This window comes from Podarcis raffonei, chromosome 5 (genome assembly GCF_027172205.1).
Source record: "Podarcis raffonei isolate rPodRaf1 chromosome 5, rPodRaf1.pri, whole genome shotgun sequence".
NCBI lineage: Eukaryota > Metazoa > Chordata > Lepidosauria > Squamata > Lacertidae > Podarcis > Podarcis raffonei.
Genome location: NC_070606.1, coordinates 77,955,682 through 77,970,405, shown reverse-complemented (window position 1 = coordinate 77,970,405; position 14,724 = coordinate 77,955,682). Strand labels below are relative to the sequence as shown.

The 14,724-nt window shown below is 45.2% G+C and overlaps 1 protein-coding gene across 1 annotated transcript; it reads left to right on the top strand.

Annotated features, from left to right (window-relative positions):
• The first annotated feature begins 15 nt into the window (after positions 1-15).
• SERP1 (stress associated endoplasmic reticulum protein 1) lies at positions 16-3,944 on the top strand. Its single transcript, XM_053390272.1, has 3 exons — positions 16-303; positions 682-757; positions 2,576-3,944. Exons 1-3 carry the CDS (start codon positions 220-222, stop codon positions 2,614-2,616), a joined length of 201 nt encoding a protein of 66 aa, XP_053246247.1. The 5' UTR covers positions 16-219; the 3' UTR covers positions 2,617-3,944.
• Positions 3,945-14,724: the final 10,780 nt, after the last annotated feature.

Sequence of the window (14,724 nt, the reverse complement as noted above, 5' to 3'; positions counted from 1 at the left end):
CCGCTTCCGGAGGGCGGGGCCTGCGCGAGGGGCAGTTTGCTGCTTACGCGGCGGCTCGGCCGGAGGGAGCGCGTCAGGCAGTTCAGCTTTTCCCCCCTCCCTTCCCTTCACGCTGCCCTCCCCTCGCGCGCTTCATCCTCCTCCTCACACAAGCAGCGCGGCCACAGCTCAGTCGCGGGGTCTGTCTGTCAGGCGGCGGCAGCGGCGGCGGCGGCCAAGATGGTGGCGAAGCAGCGGATCCGGATGGCCAACGAGAAGCACAGCAAGAACATCACGCAGCGCGGGAACGTGGCCAAGACCTCGGTAGGGGCTCCTTCGCGGAGGAGGCCTCGGAAACCTCTTCTCCCCTTTCCCCTCAGCGCCCTCCTGCGACCGGGGAGGGCGGGGGCCCGCCTCCCCCTGCCGGTTTGCTCCTCGCGCGGGAAGCAGCCTCTGAAGGGGGAAACGCGCGAGGAAGATGGGAGGCTGTGTGGGAGGGGGGGCTTTGCCTTTAACCGGTTCCTGAGGGGCTGAGGAGGAAGAGGAGGATGGGGGGGGACTGCGGGGATCGTTGCCTCCCCCCCCCGCCCGGCCGCTGAAGGGCGGCTACCCCCGAAAGAAACCCCCCTCCTCTTCCTTTTCTTCTTCCTCCTCTTCTTCTTCCTCACCCGAGCCGTCCTGACACGCTGGCTCTTCCCACAGAGAAACGCCCCCGAGGAGAAGGCGTCGGTGGGGCCCTGGCTGCTGGCCTTGTTCATCTTCGTGGTGTGCGGATCGGGTAAGCGCTGGCAGCTGGGCGGGATTGGGTCCCTTGTCCAACATCTCCATCAAGAGAATTTGATTTTTTTGGGTGGGGCGTGGTTTTCAGGTGGGGAACCCCTTCCAGCCCCAAAGGTCTTGGGCTAGCAAAGGTAAACAAGCTGCGTTCATCCCAATAAGTTTTTTTGGTTGGCAGCGACACTTGTTTGCGTCCCACAGATGTTCCCCTGCGCTTCTCTGGTGTCCCGTAGTTTGTGGTCCTCAAATTGTTGGTTATATTTGGCAAGATGTGATCAGGGAGAAGGAGGCGGTTCTCCTCTTAGAAGAGGCATTTTCTTTTTCTTTTTGAGTGGTGGAAGGTGTTTTTGCCTAAAAGGGGGGCAGCGCTGCTTCTCGCAAGTGGTGGGATGGGGAGCAGGTGTTCAGAAACATCTGGAGAAGTGTAGTGGATTTGCTGGGCAAGGTGGACCCCTAGGGCTGCTGCTGGCGTTGAGTGCCATATGGGCAACTACCATTGGACCTTATTCAGTTACCGGGAGTTACCAATTTAGCCCTTAGGTTCTCACATTGGTACTTTTTCATCATAGCTGTGCTGGTTTGTTTTTTTTAAAAACCTACTTAAAATTACTAGACAATATATTGGAATCTCTCTACACATAATACACACATGTTGCCTGACTTCATTGGGCTAGTGATATTTGCCCACTTTTTCTGAATAACCCCCGCTGATCTTTATGTACAACTGTAGCAATGAGGACTTGCAAAAGATAAAGGCATCCTTAGAATTTTAGTTTCTCAATGCTGTCTTTTAAGTTTGTTTTCCCAGAAGTGACCCACAAATCCCAGTGGTATTGTCTGTCTAATATACCTGTGTTCAGGTTTGCACAGCAGACTAATATAGCTGGCCTTTTGGAAGTTGGTATTTGAGACTTACCCATTTAAATAGCCAAATTGCAAGTAAGGTAATTTTTCCAGTACTCCAGGTGGCTCAGGACAGAGCTTAACAAAAAGAAAGAAAGAAAGGGTATGCAAAACAGATTTCCTGAATACCGTCAGGGAACACTGTTAATAATATGTGATGGTTCACCTAGTTCTATAAGCTTATCGGCTCCAGTTTTTATATCCTTAGGAGTTGTGTTGATGGTTACAAATAAGATAAGGAGAGTAATAGTTATTATTACTTAAATGAGGGGCTTTATTCACATGAAGTTTGCCTACTTCACAAATGGAGGAGACTGGTATCTTATTGTGGGTTCATAGCTGTTTTTAAATGTTATGCTTATACCCCTTATTGTGGCTACTTAGTTGTTGACGTAGCAAGCAGTGATCTAAACTAATAGGTTACAAGTGTGCTGTCAATAGCAATTTTACACACTATGCTGAAAACAGGAAGATTTACATTGGCAGCCATTGCTTTCTTTTAAAACAGCCTTCCTATCCACACTTACCTGAGAGTATGTTCTACTGTACATGGATCAGTTCACTTCTGAGTTATCATGTGTAGGATTGAGTGGGAAGTCATATTGCTGAAATCAAAACTGCTAATTAAAATAGGTTGATTTCAGCTGAGAAAATGGACAAAATTTTGTGCCATATGGTATAGTTTCACACTTCACTTGGTCTTTCTAATGTGGCTTTCTTGGAAGATATTTATATAAAATTGGGAGTAGTAAAATGTTCTGTCTTACACAGCTTAGTAAAATCAAATGGAACTTGTTCAAAGGTTTTCTGAAATCTGGTTTACTCGGTGTATATAACAATGCCAATGTACATAACTCTTTAAAACTCATTTGATATATTCTAACATAGCAACATCTGAACCTATTTCCTTTTGCAGCTATCTTCCAGATTATTCAGAGTATCAGAATGGGCATGTGAAGGAGCTGATCCTTAAACAAGATTGTTATATTATCTCCTGTGAACTATGAACTCTCATTCCTGATGTTTGATAACTTGGAATTTAAATTAGCTGTCGTCTTGCTTCTGAAGAACTTTCCATGTTGACCATATGTCATTCCAGGTTCCTTCACAAGTCATTCCAAGTTTTTTAGTCCATGCCACAGTGCCTTGAAAAAGCACCACATGTATAAAGCAATAAAGAGTTATTGTTAACTTACAATCGTGGACCTACTTATTCTGTGAATCAAACCCATGCTTTATGTTAGTATATTAAAGTGTAAGCAGTGTAGATACTTAGTGACTGCATTATATGTAAACACCGATCTTTCTTATGTTCTGTATAAATGGAAGTTGTTTTATTTAAAATGGAGAAGTTAAGCTTATCAAACAGTGATTGTATGACTAGTTCAAAACACACTCAAGCAACTTGGTCAATGGATGTGTGCTGTGGTTTTTGCTTATCTAAAAAGAACATCTGTATGTGGTAGCTTAGTTTGACCTTAGCATGTGGCAACTTAATAAGTCTCAAATTGTTCTGATAGAAGACCTTACCCTATGCTTCTTGGAATATTGTTTTAATAAAACAATGTAGTTAAAACCAATGGTTTAATTGACCATATACATAAATGAACAAACCTCTTCAGTCTTAAAAAGCACCAGAAGTTTTACAAAATGCTTAATTGTTGTTATGCTGTACTTGAGTGTCAATGTTTCTCATGTCATCATTCCTTTCTTTGGGGTGGTTAATCCTCTTGGGAGCAACTGAAACTTAAGTGTAAAACATCACATGGTGACTTGTTCCACGATACTATAACGTTCTTGATAGCCCACCCAAAGAGCACTAACATGCCTGCATCCTGAATAGTTCCCCAGTTCAGCTGAATAAGTTAACCAATCCAGAGTTTTATATTGCTGTGACTTAAATCTTCTTTTAAATCCTACAGCATTTTAATTTCATAGAAATCAAAACAATGTAAGAGTAAGTGGGTTCTATTTTCACAGACTAGTAGACACAACTGAAGTATCCATCTTGTTGCAGAACATAGTGAGGTAAATATGAGGTTAGGCATTCTTCCAGGGAATGCCTTCACAAACAGGTAATTGGACCACAAATAAACTACTTAAAGGGCTACGTGAGGGGAAAGTTAACTAGGTAAATTACTCTGCAATTTTGCAGGGTTGCATTGCTGATGGGCAGGTGACTGGAAGGCTACATTTCTTACCATTAGCTGTCAGCACATTCTGTAAATGAGAAATGCTTGTTTGTAATCTAAGAACTATTTCCAATAAATTACTTTAAAATCTGAGGTGCGTTAATTTCTTTAAGTCCTTAACATAAGTCTTTATTCAGGTAATAATAACCCTGCGATTCTTACGGGGAAATGGTTATATTAAGTGCATAGCACCGTGCTCAATTTATGGCAACTTTTGAGTCCTCTAGGATTTTCTGCATAGCCCATGCTAGTGATATAATGTCAGCATCAAGGTTTTGACTCAACATTGTTGGCACAGCTGTCAAAGGTGAGTGTCACTGGGGGAAGAGCAGGCTTAGTGTGAATCAAACAGGTCCCTCAGATTCTACTCTTGAGTACCAACGAGTTAAGTTACACCAACAAAAGAGATTGTGTAAATTAAAACATTCCTATTAGTGGAGAGTCAGAAAAGTCTTCCTGCCACTCTACTCACATCACTGCAATGAAGCATAGGATTCAGACTGGCCAATCACAGCACGCATAGAATAGTGCAGAAACCCTTAACATGGAGTCCATTTCTCAGATGCCAGCACATGCAGCTCTTATCTCTGGTCTTAAGCCCTGCACAGCAAAGGGAATGTTGATGTTGAGAACTGTGGAGAAATACATAAGAATAAAACTTGTGAAGACCCTCAGGACACCCAGCAAGAACTTTTGTACCACTCCGCAGGTAAGTAGATGGGGGGAGCTTGACTCAAGCTTTAAAGTATGGCTGCTACAGATATCTCCCATGTCTCTCTCCCACTTTCCACTCTCTGTCCATTTCAGTGTTCAGCGGTGTATTGGCTAATCCTCAACAGCCGGTGACACCATCACATGGTTAGAAGGCACTGTGTAGAGGAGGGGCATTGGGGCCTGTGAACCATCAAATTCAGGTAAGCTCTCTAGTGATTGAAGGGCACTCCTCTCAAACCATCCTTACTATTGACTAAGCCAGGGGTCTGCAACCCGTGGCTCCGGAGCCGCATATGGCTCTTTTACACCTTTGCCACGGCTCTGGGGTGGATACTAGTGAGGGGAGGAGGCGCATTGTGCGCCCCGACACACCCCACTGTGGTGGGCGCTGTACTGGCTGTGACGTCACATGTGACTAATGCACGCACCGCCCCAACGTCACCTTCCCACCCGCCCGCCCGCTACATTGTAAGGGACATGTGCGCTGGTCACTGCATTGAAAGGGGGCATGTACGCTGGTCACTGTTTTGAAGGAGAGAGAAGAACACACACCAAAAAAAGGTAACTTGTTAATTTAACGTTTATTTCTATGAGGAGGAGTAATTCTGAGGGGTCAAACAAAGAAATAATAAAAAGTGACAAAAAAGTTATTTTTATAATGACGAGTTTTGCGGCTCCCAGTTTTTTTTTCTTCGGAAACGGGTCCAAGTGGCTCTTTTTGTCTTAAAGGTTGCAGACCCCTGGACTAAGCTATCATAACACCCTTCACTCTGCAGAATTGCAGCCCGGCCACGTGGAGGTCAGTCAGTCACTACATATCACACTTCCCTATCTGAGAGAAGAGTGTTCCTCTGAGGAGCAGTTAGGTGGCAGCACTCTCACAAATGCATACTGGACATCTAGGTCCAAGACCTTCCTGTCAACTGCTGACCATTGATCTTTGCTGCCTTTTGGCCTCTTCTTGGGCAGCTTTCAGGCAGGTGCAACAAGCAACATAGCTCTTATTCCTGTTGCGTACAGTATGATTCCAGCTGTTCCTCTGTGACGTTGCCAACTTGATATTCTAGCGGGCTCATGTATCTTTGCAAGTTGCTTGCTCGGCAGTTGCGAATGCAGTGTGGAGATGGCACAATGGGGTAAATGACATCTAAGCTGCCGTGGAACTTTCAAGATCACAGGAATCCTAAGCTAAGAATGTTGACAACTCTTACGCCACGTGTCTTTGAGAACCCGCTAAAACAATGCTGTCCAGTAACCGCTGTCCACTTTGTTAGTAAGGATCAGCAGAGAGAGATCACTTCTATCCACCAAAGTTCGTTCTTGCCTTCTCTTACCTTGAGATATGACTCTGGAAGGGATGGGGTCTTAACCTGCCATAACTTAGGGTAACTCTATCCTCTGGTAAGCTGGCAGGTGCTTCTGAGTTGTTGCTGAACGAAGCATTTAGTAGTTGAGGGAGGGAGGGAGAACAGATGACAAATTTTGGGGCAATAATCAAAGGAGCATGTATCCTGTGAGCTGGCAGTCTCACTGCGCTACTACTTCTCTGACACCCCACCGATGTGTCCCTATTTGAGACGTTTCCTTGTTGTGCAGTCAAAAGCTTGGTTACAGTCATACCTTGGAAGTCGAGCAGCTTAGTTCCTGAATGTTTTGGCTCCCAAACGTTGCAAACCCAGAAGTGACTGTTCTGGTTTGCAAACTATTTTTGGAAGCCAAATGTCTGACGGGGCTTCCGTGGCTTCCAATTGGCTGCAGGAGCTTCCTGCAGCCAATCGGAAGCTGCACTTTGGTTTTCAAACGTTTTGGAAGTCGAACGGACTTCCGGAACAGATTCCGTTCAACTTCCAAGGTACGACTGTATTAGCAATGATTGTGTGATACAGTTGAATTTGAACACCTGTTTGTAGAGAGATTTCCAGACGTTCCTTATTGCTGAATTGCTGCTTGCCCTAGGGGCTCTTTCAGTAGTGATTGGTGGGTTGCCTGTTGTGTATGGCTGGGGGGTGAGGTCTTGGAGATGTTTCCCTATTGCTGTGTGAGGAATGGGTCAGTCTGTGCATGGTTATCGGGGCATTGTTTGCATGCTACTCTGTGATTGGTTTGTGTCCGTGGTGTTGCCTTGGATGCTGGGGGAATGGGTAGCATTGTACCTATGGTTTTTATAGTTCTAACTCTTCCCCCTCCTCCAGACTGGTGCTGGAAGTACATATGGGATCCTGACTAAATTATACTGGTGTAGCTAGGGTCACAGGAGTGCTATGTTACCCTGCAGTTCTGTTCAGTTACTTGGAAATAAGTTCCACTGGATCTGGTGCAACTGCAAAATAAATCACATAGTTTTGCCAATAAATACATGGAAATGTGCCATTGTATCAATGTGCCTATGGCATAGTAATAATAATAATAATAATAATAATAATAATAATAATAATAATAGCAGAGTAAGATTGTCTTCCATGAACACTGTTTTGGCAGTGAGTCCGTAAGTGACTGTGGAGACCAATTCTGGATCCACACATCCTTCCACATTGGGGACATAGGTTTCCAGGAGGGAGTTTATCACGGTGCGAAGCATGCCTTCCTCTTAGCACATTTTTCCTTTTCGTCCTGAGTTCGAGTGTCTTCAAAGCCCATGACACCTTTGGGTAAAGTCTGTTCTCCAACCTTTCTCGCAGGCCAGTGTTTTCCAGTTGTTAGTGTTTATACTACATTTTTTCAGATTTGCCTCGAAAGAGTCTTTAAACCTCTTTTGTTGACCACCAGCATTATGCCTTCCATTTTTAAGTTCGGAATAGAGTAGTTGCTTTGGAAGACGATAATCAGACATCCGCACAACGTGACCAGTTCAACAAAGTTGATGTTGAAGAATCATTGCTCTGACACTGGTGGTCTTTGCTTCTTCCAGTATGGGCAGTTATCCTTCCACAAGTGCCAACACTGATGCTGAAATCCAGCATCGCCTGAGCTCTGCAAGTGCGGCTTTCTCCTGATTGAAGTGCAGAGTGTTTGAGGGCTGGGATATTCGCAGGGAAACCAAAATGCTTGTTTACAAAGCTATTGTACTACCAACCTTACTGTATGCTTATGAAACATGGACCATTTATAAACGCCATCTCCAGCTCCTCGAAAGATTCCATCAACTGTGTCTCTGGAAATTTTTATTACTGGTACTCCACCCATGTGGCTAGGTTGCCCCAGCCACTCTGAGCAGCTCATAAAAAAACAGTGAAACATCAGATATTAAAAACTTCCTGATACAGGGCTATCTTCAGATGTCTACAGAAGGTCAGATAGTTGGGACGACGTCTCACAGGACAGGCGCCACAACCGAGAAGGCCCTTTGCCTGGTTCCCTGTAACGTCACATCTTGCAATGAGGAAACCACCAGAAGGCCCTCAGAGCTGGACCTCGGTACCTGGGCTGAACAATGGTGCCATTTAGGGCTTTAAAGGTTAGCAGCAATACTTTGAATTGTGCTTAGTAACATGCTGGGGTGTAATAAGCACCTTGTCCCAAAAGATTTATTGCATGCCTTCAGCATATAACAAAAGTGAGCATTAAGGCTTGTGAAATCCTAAGAGTGAGTGCCTCATCTGTCTTCAGGAGTATTGGCATTGTGATCTTGGACCATATTCAAACACAGACGGAGAAGAAATTAAAACCAGAAACCGAAGGGTCTGTTGGTTTTATGTCTGATCTCAGTAAAGTGGGTTCACTTAAGATAAAGTGCTATTTTATTTTTCTGCTATGTCTGTTGAATGATACGGGGAATTTTGTTATTGAGATTGCCCACAGTCAATGAATAGTCTTGAAAGTATAGTCGTACCTTGGTATTCGAACGGAATCCATTCGACTTCCGAAAGCACTCAAAAACCAAGGTGCAGCTTCTGATTGGCTGCAGGAGCTTCCTGCACTCAATCGGAAGCCGTGTCGGACATTCAGCTTCCAAAATGCTCGCAAACTGAAACACTCCAGGGTTTGCGCCGTTCAGGAGCCAAAACATTTGAGTTGCAAGGCGTTCGAAAACCAAGGTACGACTGTATATGATCAGATACAGGTTTTATGAGCCTTGAACAAGAGACTATTTAAGCTACTCTGAACTCCTTGAAGGAAGAGGGTTCAAGTGTAAATCATATTCTGTTTTTTTTCTACATCCCAGTAATCAATTTTTAAAAATAACCTCAATCATATTCTCCTACACCCCAGCAAACAAAGTATTATTTAGGAAAAAACATGCAGTTATGCTAGCCAGCAATGGCTCCAACCTGATAAGCAAACCAGTTGAGCTAGAATAGTTATTTTGATTGGACAATGTCACCCCCTCTAAACATTTAAAGTAATATTTGTTGAAACTTGCCCTCTCCAAGTGAGATGAAATATTTTAAGCAAACTTCTCCAGCATTCCTTCTCAACTGAGAAGGCACGGTTAAATTTCTGTTCCATACAAGGTCAAACATTGTGAGTATCAAATGCATGACATGCAAGTATTAAGGGATAGTAACTTAATGCATCAGTTAATACCAAGGTATACCCTGATGGTTAATAAATCAGAACCATATTTTGATAAAACAGAGCATTTTATATTGTTGTTCAATACTGAATTGGCAGAAATATGTCCCGCACTATATAAATTTTTGCCGTTTACTTCTGTTGGAAATATTAAACTCTTTTCACATCAATATAGAACTAGTATTTTTAAAATCCTAAATTTATTGAGGGTAGCCGTTAAATTTCATGCCCAATATTGATTTTTACGTTTATTAGGTAGCCTGGCAAGTACATGACCTTGCCTTCAGGTGGAAATTCCTAATACCATTTAAAAGCCTCAATCATAACTAACTAAATAAACCAATAAGCAGTGAAGCAAAGTACAATCTATCCTGAAAAGATGCAAACAGCTTTGCACGTATGCACCTGTTAAGTTTCAAAGTCAAAAATGCCATTGAATGCTTTGTAATGAATTAGTGTGATTCTCATATGGTTTCCAGTAACTGGTATTCAGAAGCATACTACCTTGACATGAGCCAGCTGGGTTAGGAACCATTGGGCGCCTTATTCTCCATGGAGCTGTTGAGTTTTCATTTATAGTCATCAAGGTTGTTGGCCATCACTGCTTCTTGTGGGTGCAGATTCCGTAGTTTGGCTGTGTGAAGTAGGGCTGGGAAATACCTGGTTTCCAACACTGTGATATATCACTAGCTAAACCAGGGGTCCCCAAACTAAGGCCCGCGGGTCGGATAAGGCCCAAGGGACTCGTTTATCCGGCCCGCAGTGACCCCCCCACTGCTGCCGCCGCCCGCTCTTACCTGCGCTGCGCGGCTGCCCACTTCCAGGTCGGAGGAGCACTGGAAATAGCTTGTGCACATGCGCAAGCGTTTCCGGTGCACATCCGGGTCGGAGGAGGCCCGTGCACATGCGCACAAGCTATTTCCAGAGCTCCTCAGACCCAGAAGTGCGCTGGAAATAGTGTGTGGCGCACGCGTATGGGCACACGCTCTCCAGCCCACTGCGCGATCGGCTCTGGAGACACCTGCCCAAGGCGTGGTAAGTTTGCTGACCCCTGAGCTAAACACTGTGATATACTGATATGTCACAATGTCTAAAATAAGCATGGATCTATGTAGAGGCATTGGCTGGCTTCACAATATTTCCCACATTGTGATTTTTGCATAGGATGCGCACGCACACATCATGATTTGCAATATATTGCCGGGTGAAAAACTATGAAACTGATATCATGATATGGACTTCAAACTGGTTTTGGATGGTATATCAATATATTGCCCAGCCCTAATGTGAAGGAGTACTTTCTTTGTCCGAATCTTCATTGAATGCTCCTGATTTCTAGTATAATGGACATTTGACAGAGTGCCTTAGACCCCTACTTCGCTCCTGCTGGCATCTGGGATGAGGGAGACTAAAAGCAGGTTGTGGGCACTTGAAGACAATGGAACAAGCCCTCCCCGACCCCGGTAGTTACTGCACTTTCCAGCTCTCATATTTGGGCCTGACCACCATCCAATTAAGGGATGCGGGTGGCACTGTAGGTTAAACCACAGAGCCTAGGGCTTGCCGATCAGAAGGTCGGCAGTTTGAATCCTCACGACGGGGTGAGCTCCTGTTGCTCGGTCCCAGCTCCTGCCAACCTAGCAGTTCGAAAGCACGTCAAAGTGCAAGTAGATAAATAGGTACCGCTCCGGCGGGAAGGTAAACGGCATTTCCATGCACTGCTCTGGTTCACCAGAAGCGGCTTAGTCATGCTGGCCACATGACCTGGAAGCTGTACGCCGGCTCCCTCGGCCAATAAAGCGAGATGAGCACCGCAACCCCAGAGTCGGCCACAACTGGACCTAATGGTCAGGGGTCCCTTTACCTTTATCTTTACCATCCAATTATTCAGCATTCAGTGTCCTCTCTGGGCATAGCATGTTAGGTAATTTGTGAGTGGAAATGGCCACAGCACATAACAGCCAAATGCTTCCCATTCGCATTCGACGCCCAAGCCTGCTCACTAGAATTTTCCCTGCTAGTGGCTCCTGCTTCTTGAAAAAAACCTCAGGCAGTGCCTGCCTTTGGCAGTGAGAGGAGGAAGCTGTGGGTGGTTTCTTCCCTCCAGCAGGATCAGGATAAGAAACGAGACCAGCAGGATGGCAGAGGGAGAAGAAATAGTAACTGAGAAGAAATGGGTGTATTCTACCCTTGTTTACTTTGGGAGTGAGGACAGTGGCAAGTCAGTCAAAGAGAATCTGATGCCCTTAATTCTATCCCTCTCTTATTCTGTTTTCCCCATGTGCATGTTTATTTAAATTATTTAAATTAAATTTTGCCACAAAGGGAGACAGGGGTGTGTGTGTGTTCCTGGTTGTTTGCTTTTCTAACTTCTCCTATAAATGCTTATCAGCGCAAGGAGACATCATTCAGACAGGTTATTCTCTCTCTCTCTCTCTCTCTCTCTCTCTCTCACACACACACACACACACACACACACACACACTTGCTAAACAACAAAGCAAGAACCAAGGCTTGGTTTGAATAAGATGTTTTTCCTGAAGCATGTGCATAACCAATTGGGGAGCGGAAAAGTTTACAGGAGCTTTTTAAAGCATTTACCTGAGAGTAAGCCCCATTGAACTTGGTGAGGTTTACTTATGTGTAGACACGTGTATAATCAACTGGTTATGGTCCCATAGAATTCAAATGGCAATGCAATGGAGTAAAATACAATATAAGAAATAAAAGAAGCAATGAAAATGCAATCAAAAATCAATGAGAAACCCACAGGCATATGGTGGACCACCTGAATGAAGATTGTGGACCAGCTTGGGCACTCCCATCATGGTGGATTCTGATTCACAACTTGAACCTAATTATGGACCTTGAGCTTGTTTGTGGTTCTATCAGGAGTGCAGCTATCTTGACTGAAGAACGGTACAGTCCTTCTATCTGGGATGATCGGCCTCTTCCACTGAGCGTGCAGGTTTGGGAGGGACGGGTGGCACCTGCCTAGCCAGTCAGATCAGCTGAATCTACCCTGGTGATCAGTGGGGTGGCAGATGTTACAGTCAAATCACCCTCACATCCACTTGAACCTAATTATTAGACTCGGATAAAGACTCGTGACTCCGTTGATACGAGCCCCTAAAATCACACTGAAATCCTGATAGGGACTAGTGTTTAATCGTTTTTAACATCCACCAGGGTGCAGTCTGGGAGCTGTACAACAAAATCTCAAACTCGATGTAGGATCCACAGTAACGCAGACTCTGAACAAAATTGATGTTGACCAACAGTGCCCCCTGCTGGCTAGATCAGCTACATAATGGGGACACAAATCATCATGCAGCATAATCGGGAGAATAAATATCCTAGGCTGAACAAATCTTAACTGCTGCAACATTTTCAGCTCTTTGCACAACTGATGCTTACAGATTTGCCTCTGGTGCTTGGGGAGTGGAAACAGGTAGATAAATATTGTTACCGTCAAGCTCTGGCAAAGCAGCAACTAGAACAGCTAAAATTTCAGACAATCAAAATAATGCTTGTGTTTAAGTTTGACGTCATAGAATTGCAGCTGCATTGCTGCTGTGTAACACAGAGCCTACCCATGGAATGTATCCCTTGGGGTGGATTTGGGGCTGTGGGGATGGTGCACACAAGGGGGCGCCATCTCAAAACCCAGTAAGTGAGGTGCTGGGCTCTGATGAGGTCCTGGAGTCCTGCCTGTATCACATAGCCTAGTGAGTGCTTTCCCAGCTTTTGGAAGGAGGTAGGTGGGACGCGGGTGGCGCTGTGGGTTAAACCACAGAGCCTAGGACTTGCCTATCAGAAGGTCGGTGGTTCGAATCCCCGCAACAGTGTGAGCTCCCGTTGCTCGGTCCCTGCTCCTGCCAACCTAGCAGTTCGGAAGCACATCAAAGTGCAAGTAGATAAATAGGTACCGCTCCAGTGGGAAGGTAAATGGTGTTTCCGTGCGCTGCTCTGGTTCGCCGGAAGCAGCTTAGTCATGCTGGCCACATGACCCAGAAGCTGTACGCCGGCTCCCTCGGCCAATAAAGCGAGATGAGCGCCGCAACCCCAGAGTTGGTCATGACTGGACCTAATGGTCTGGGGTCCCTTTACCTTTAGGAGAGTTTTACAATTCCACCAGAGCCCTTGCCTCTCCTTCCCAAAGCCAGGCGCCTCCCTACCTGCCTTGGGGAAGGCTGGGAGAGGAGCACCAAATTTTGGCCTGGCATAGGGTGCCGTAGTGCCCATGTCCGTCACTGTTCCCTTTGGAGTGGTGTGTGTGTGTAGCATTTGAGCTTAAATAAGACCTGAATCTCTTTCCCTAGGGAACTCTATGCACTTATTGCACTGCACTGACAATTCACTGGGCAGAGATGAAACACTTGACACTTCGGTCACATCATGTGCCTCTGCCCAATAGTAAGTAGATCAGGCTAGTTTGCATTCTTCTTCCAAGTTTTGAAAGCACCAAGAAGGGCACCTCAAAAATAGGTACCGGTGAGCAGTGCGGTGTTCAGTTAATCAGTTGGTTAGTTGACTTAAAACTCATTTTGTTTATTTATTTCAGTTGGTATACAGTGGTACCTCAGGTTAAGTACTTAATTCATTCCGGAGGGCCTCCTGCTGCTGCCGCACCGCCGGAGCCCGATTTCTGTTCTTATCCTGAAGCAAAGTTCTTAACTTGAAGCACTATTTCTGGGTTAGCGGAGTGTGTAACCTGAAGCGTATGTAACCTGAAGCGTATGTAACCCGAGGTACCACTGTACTGCCTTTCCTCCGAAGATCACAACATAAAAACACAAAATACAGAATAAAACAAAAACAAGCCAATAACTCTGCTCCCTCAAAGACATTTAAAAGGCCCTAGGATGTTAATCAGCCAAAGGTCTGGTTATAGAGAATTGTTTTTATTTATTTATTAAGTAATCGAGAAAGTGCCCTCATTCTCTCTCTCTCTAATATTTATACTGGTCCGCTGGCAAACCGTCATGACAGTCTGAGCCACTAGGAGGTGCAAGAGGCACACAGACTGGGCCAGAAACATAGCCCAGAGCCTGAATGAGTCATCTCAGAAGTGGGAGGCACCACCATGACTTGCAGGAGAGAAACTCTCCTCCCTTTTTTTCTTTCACCCTGACACCAAGGGAGTCTTTTTCTGTCAGGGGAGGGAGGGAGGAGATATTGTTACCCTTTTGGAAGCTGAGGAAGCTGGAACATGTGGTCTTGGGAAGGAAATTGAGGCAGGGAGAGGGGAGATGTCACAGAGGTAAATTCTAGGAGAGGGAATTTGAGACTGGGAGACGGGAGGCTGGGACACAACCCCTCCAGTTAAGTAGATATTTGCAGGCGCTCGTTCTGTGAGTACAGAACATGACCCAATGCATCGCTTTAGAGCCTGCTTTTCACCAGGTTTCTCTCAACCAGCAGCTCTGACCAAGTAACTGAAGATCTTGGCACTGAGAGAGGAGGAGGAGGAGGACTGATTACACAAGAATCATCTTAACCCAACAAACCTGCGCATTACTAGATCCTTTTGCAGCTATATTTAAATTAAGAGTGTGGGGAAGTACAGAGGAAGTGCAAATGCAGTTTCTCAGAAAATTGATGCAAGAACCCGCAGGCGTGAAAGGCAACATCTGATGAAGATCAT

Excerpts from the sequence above, each read along its gene's own strand:
- SERP1 (XM_053390272.1), top strand. The coding sequence starts at position 220 with ATGGTGGCGAAGCAGCGGATCCGGATGGCCAACGAGAAGCACAGCAAG. Across the intron at positions 304-681 it reads GGAACGTGGCCAAGACCTCG|AGAAACGCCCCCGAGGAGAA; the intron begins GTAGGGGCTCCT and ends CTCTTCCCACAG. Across the intron at positions 758-2,575 it reads CTTCGTGGTGTGCGGATCGG|CTATCTTCCAGATTATTCAG; the intron begins GTAAGCGCTGGC and ends TTCCTTTTGCAG.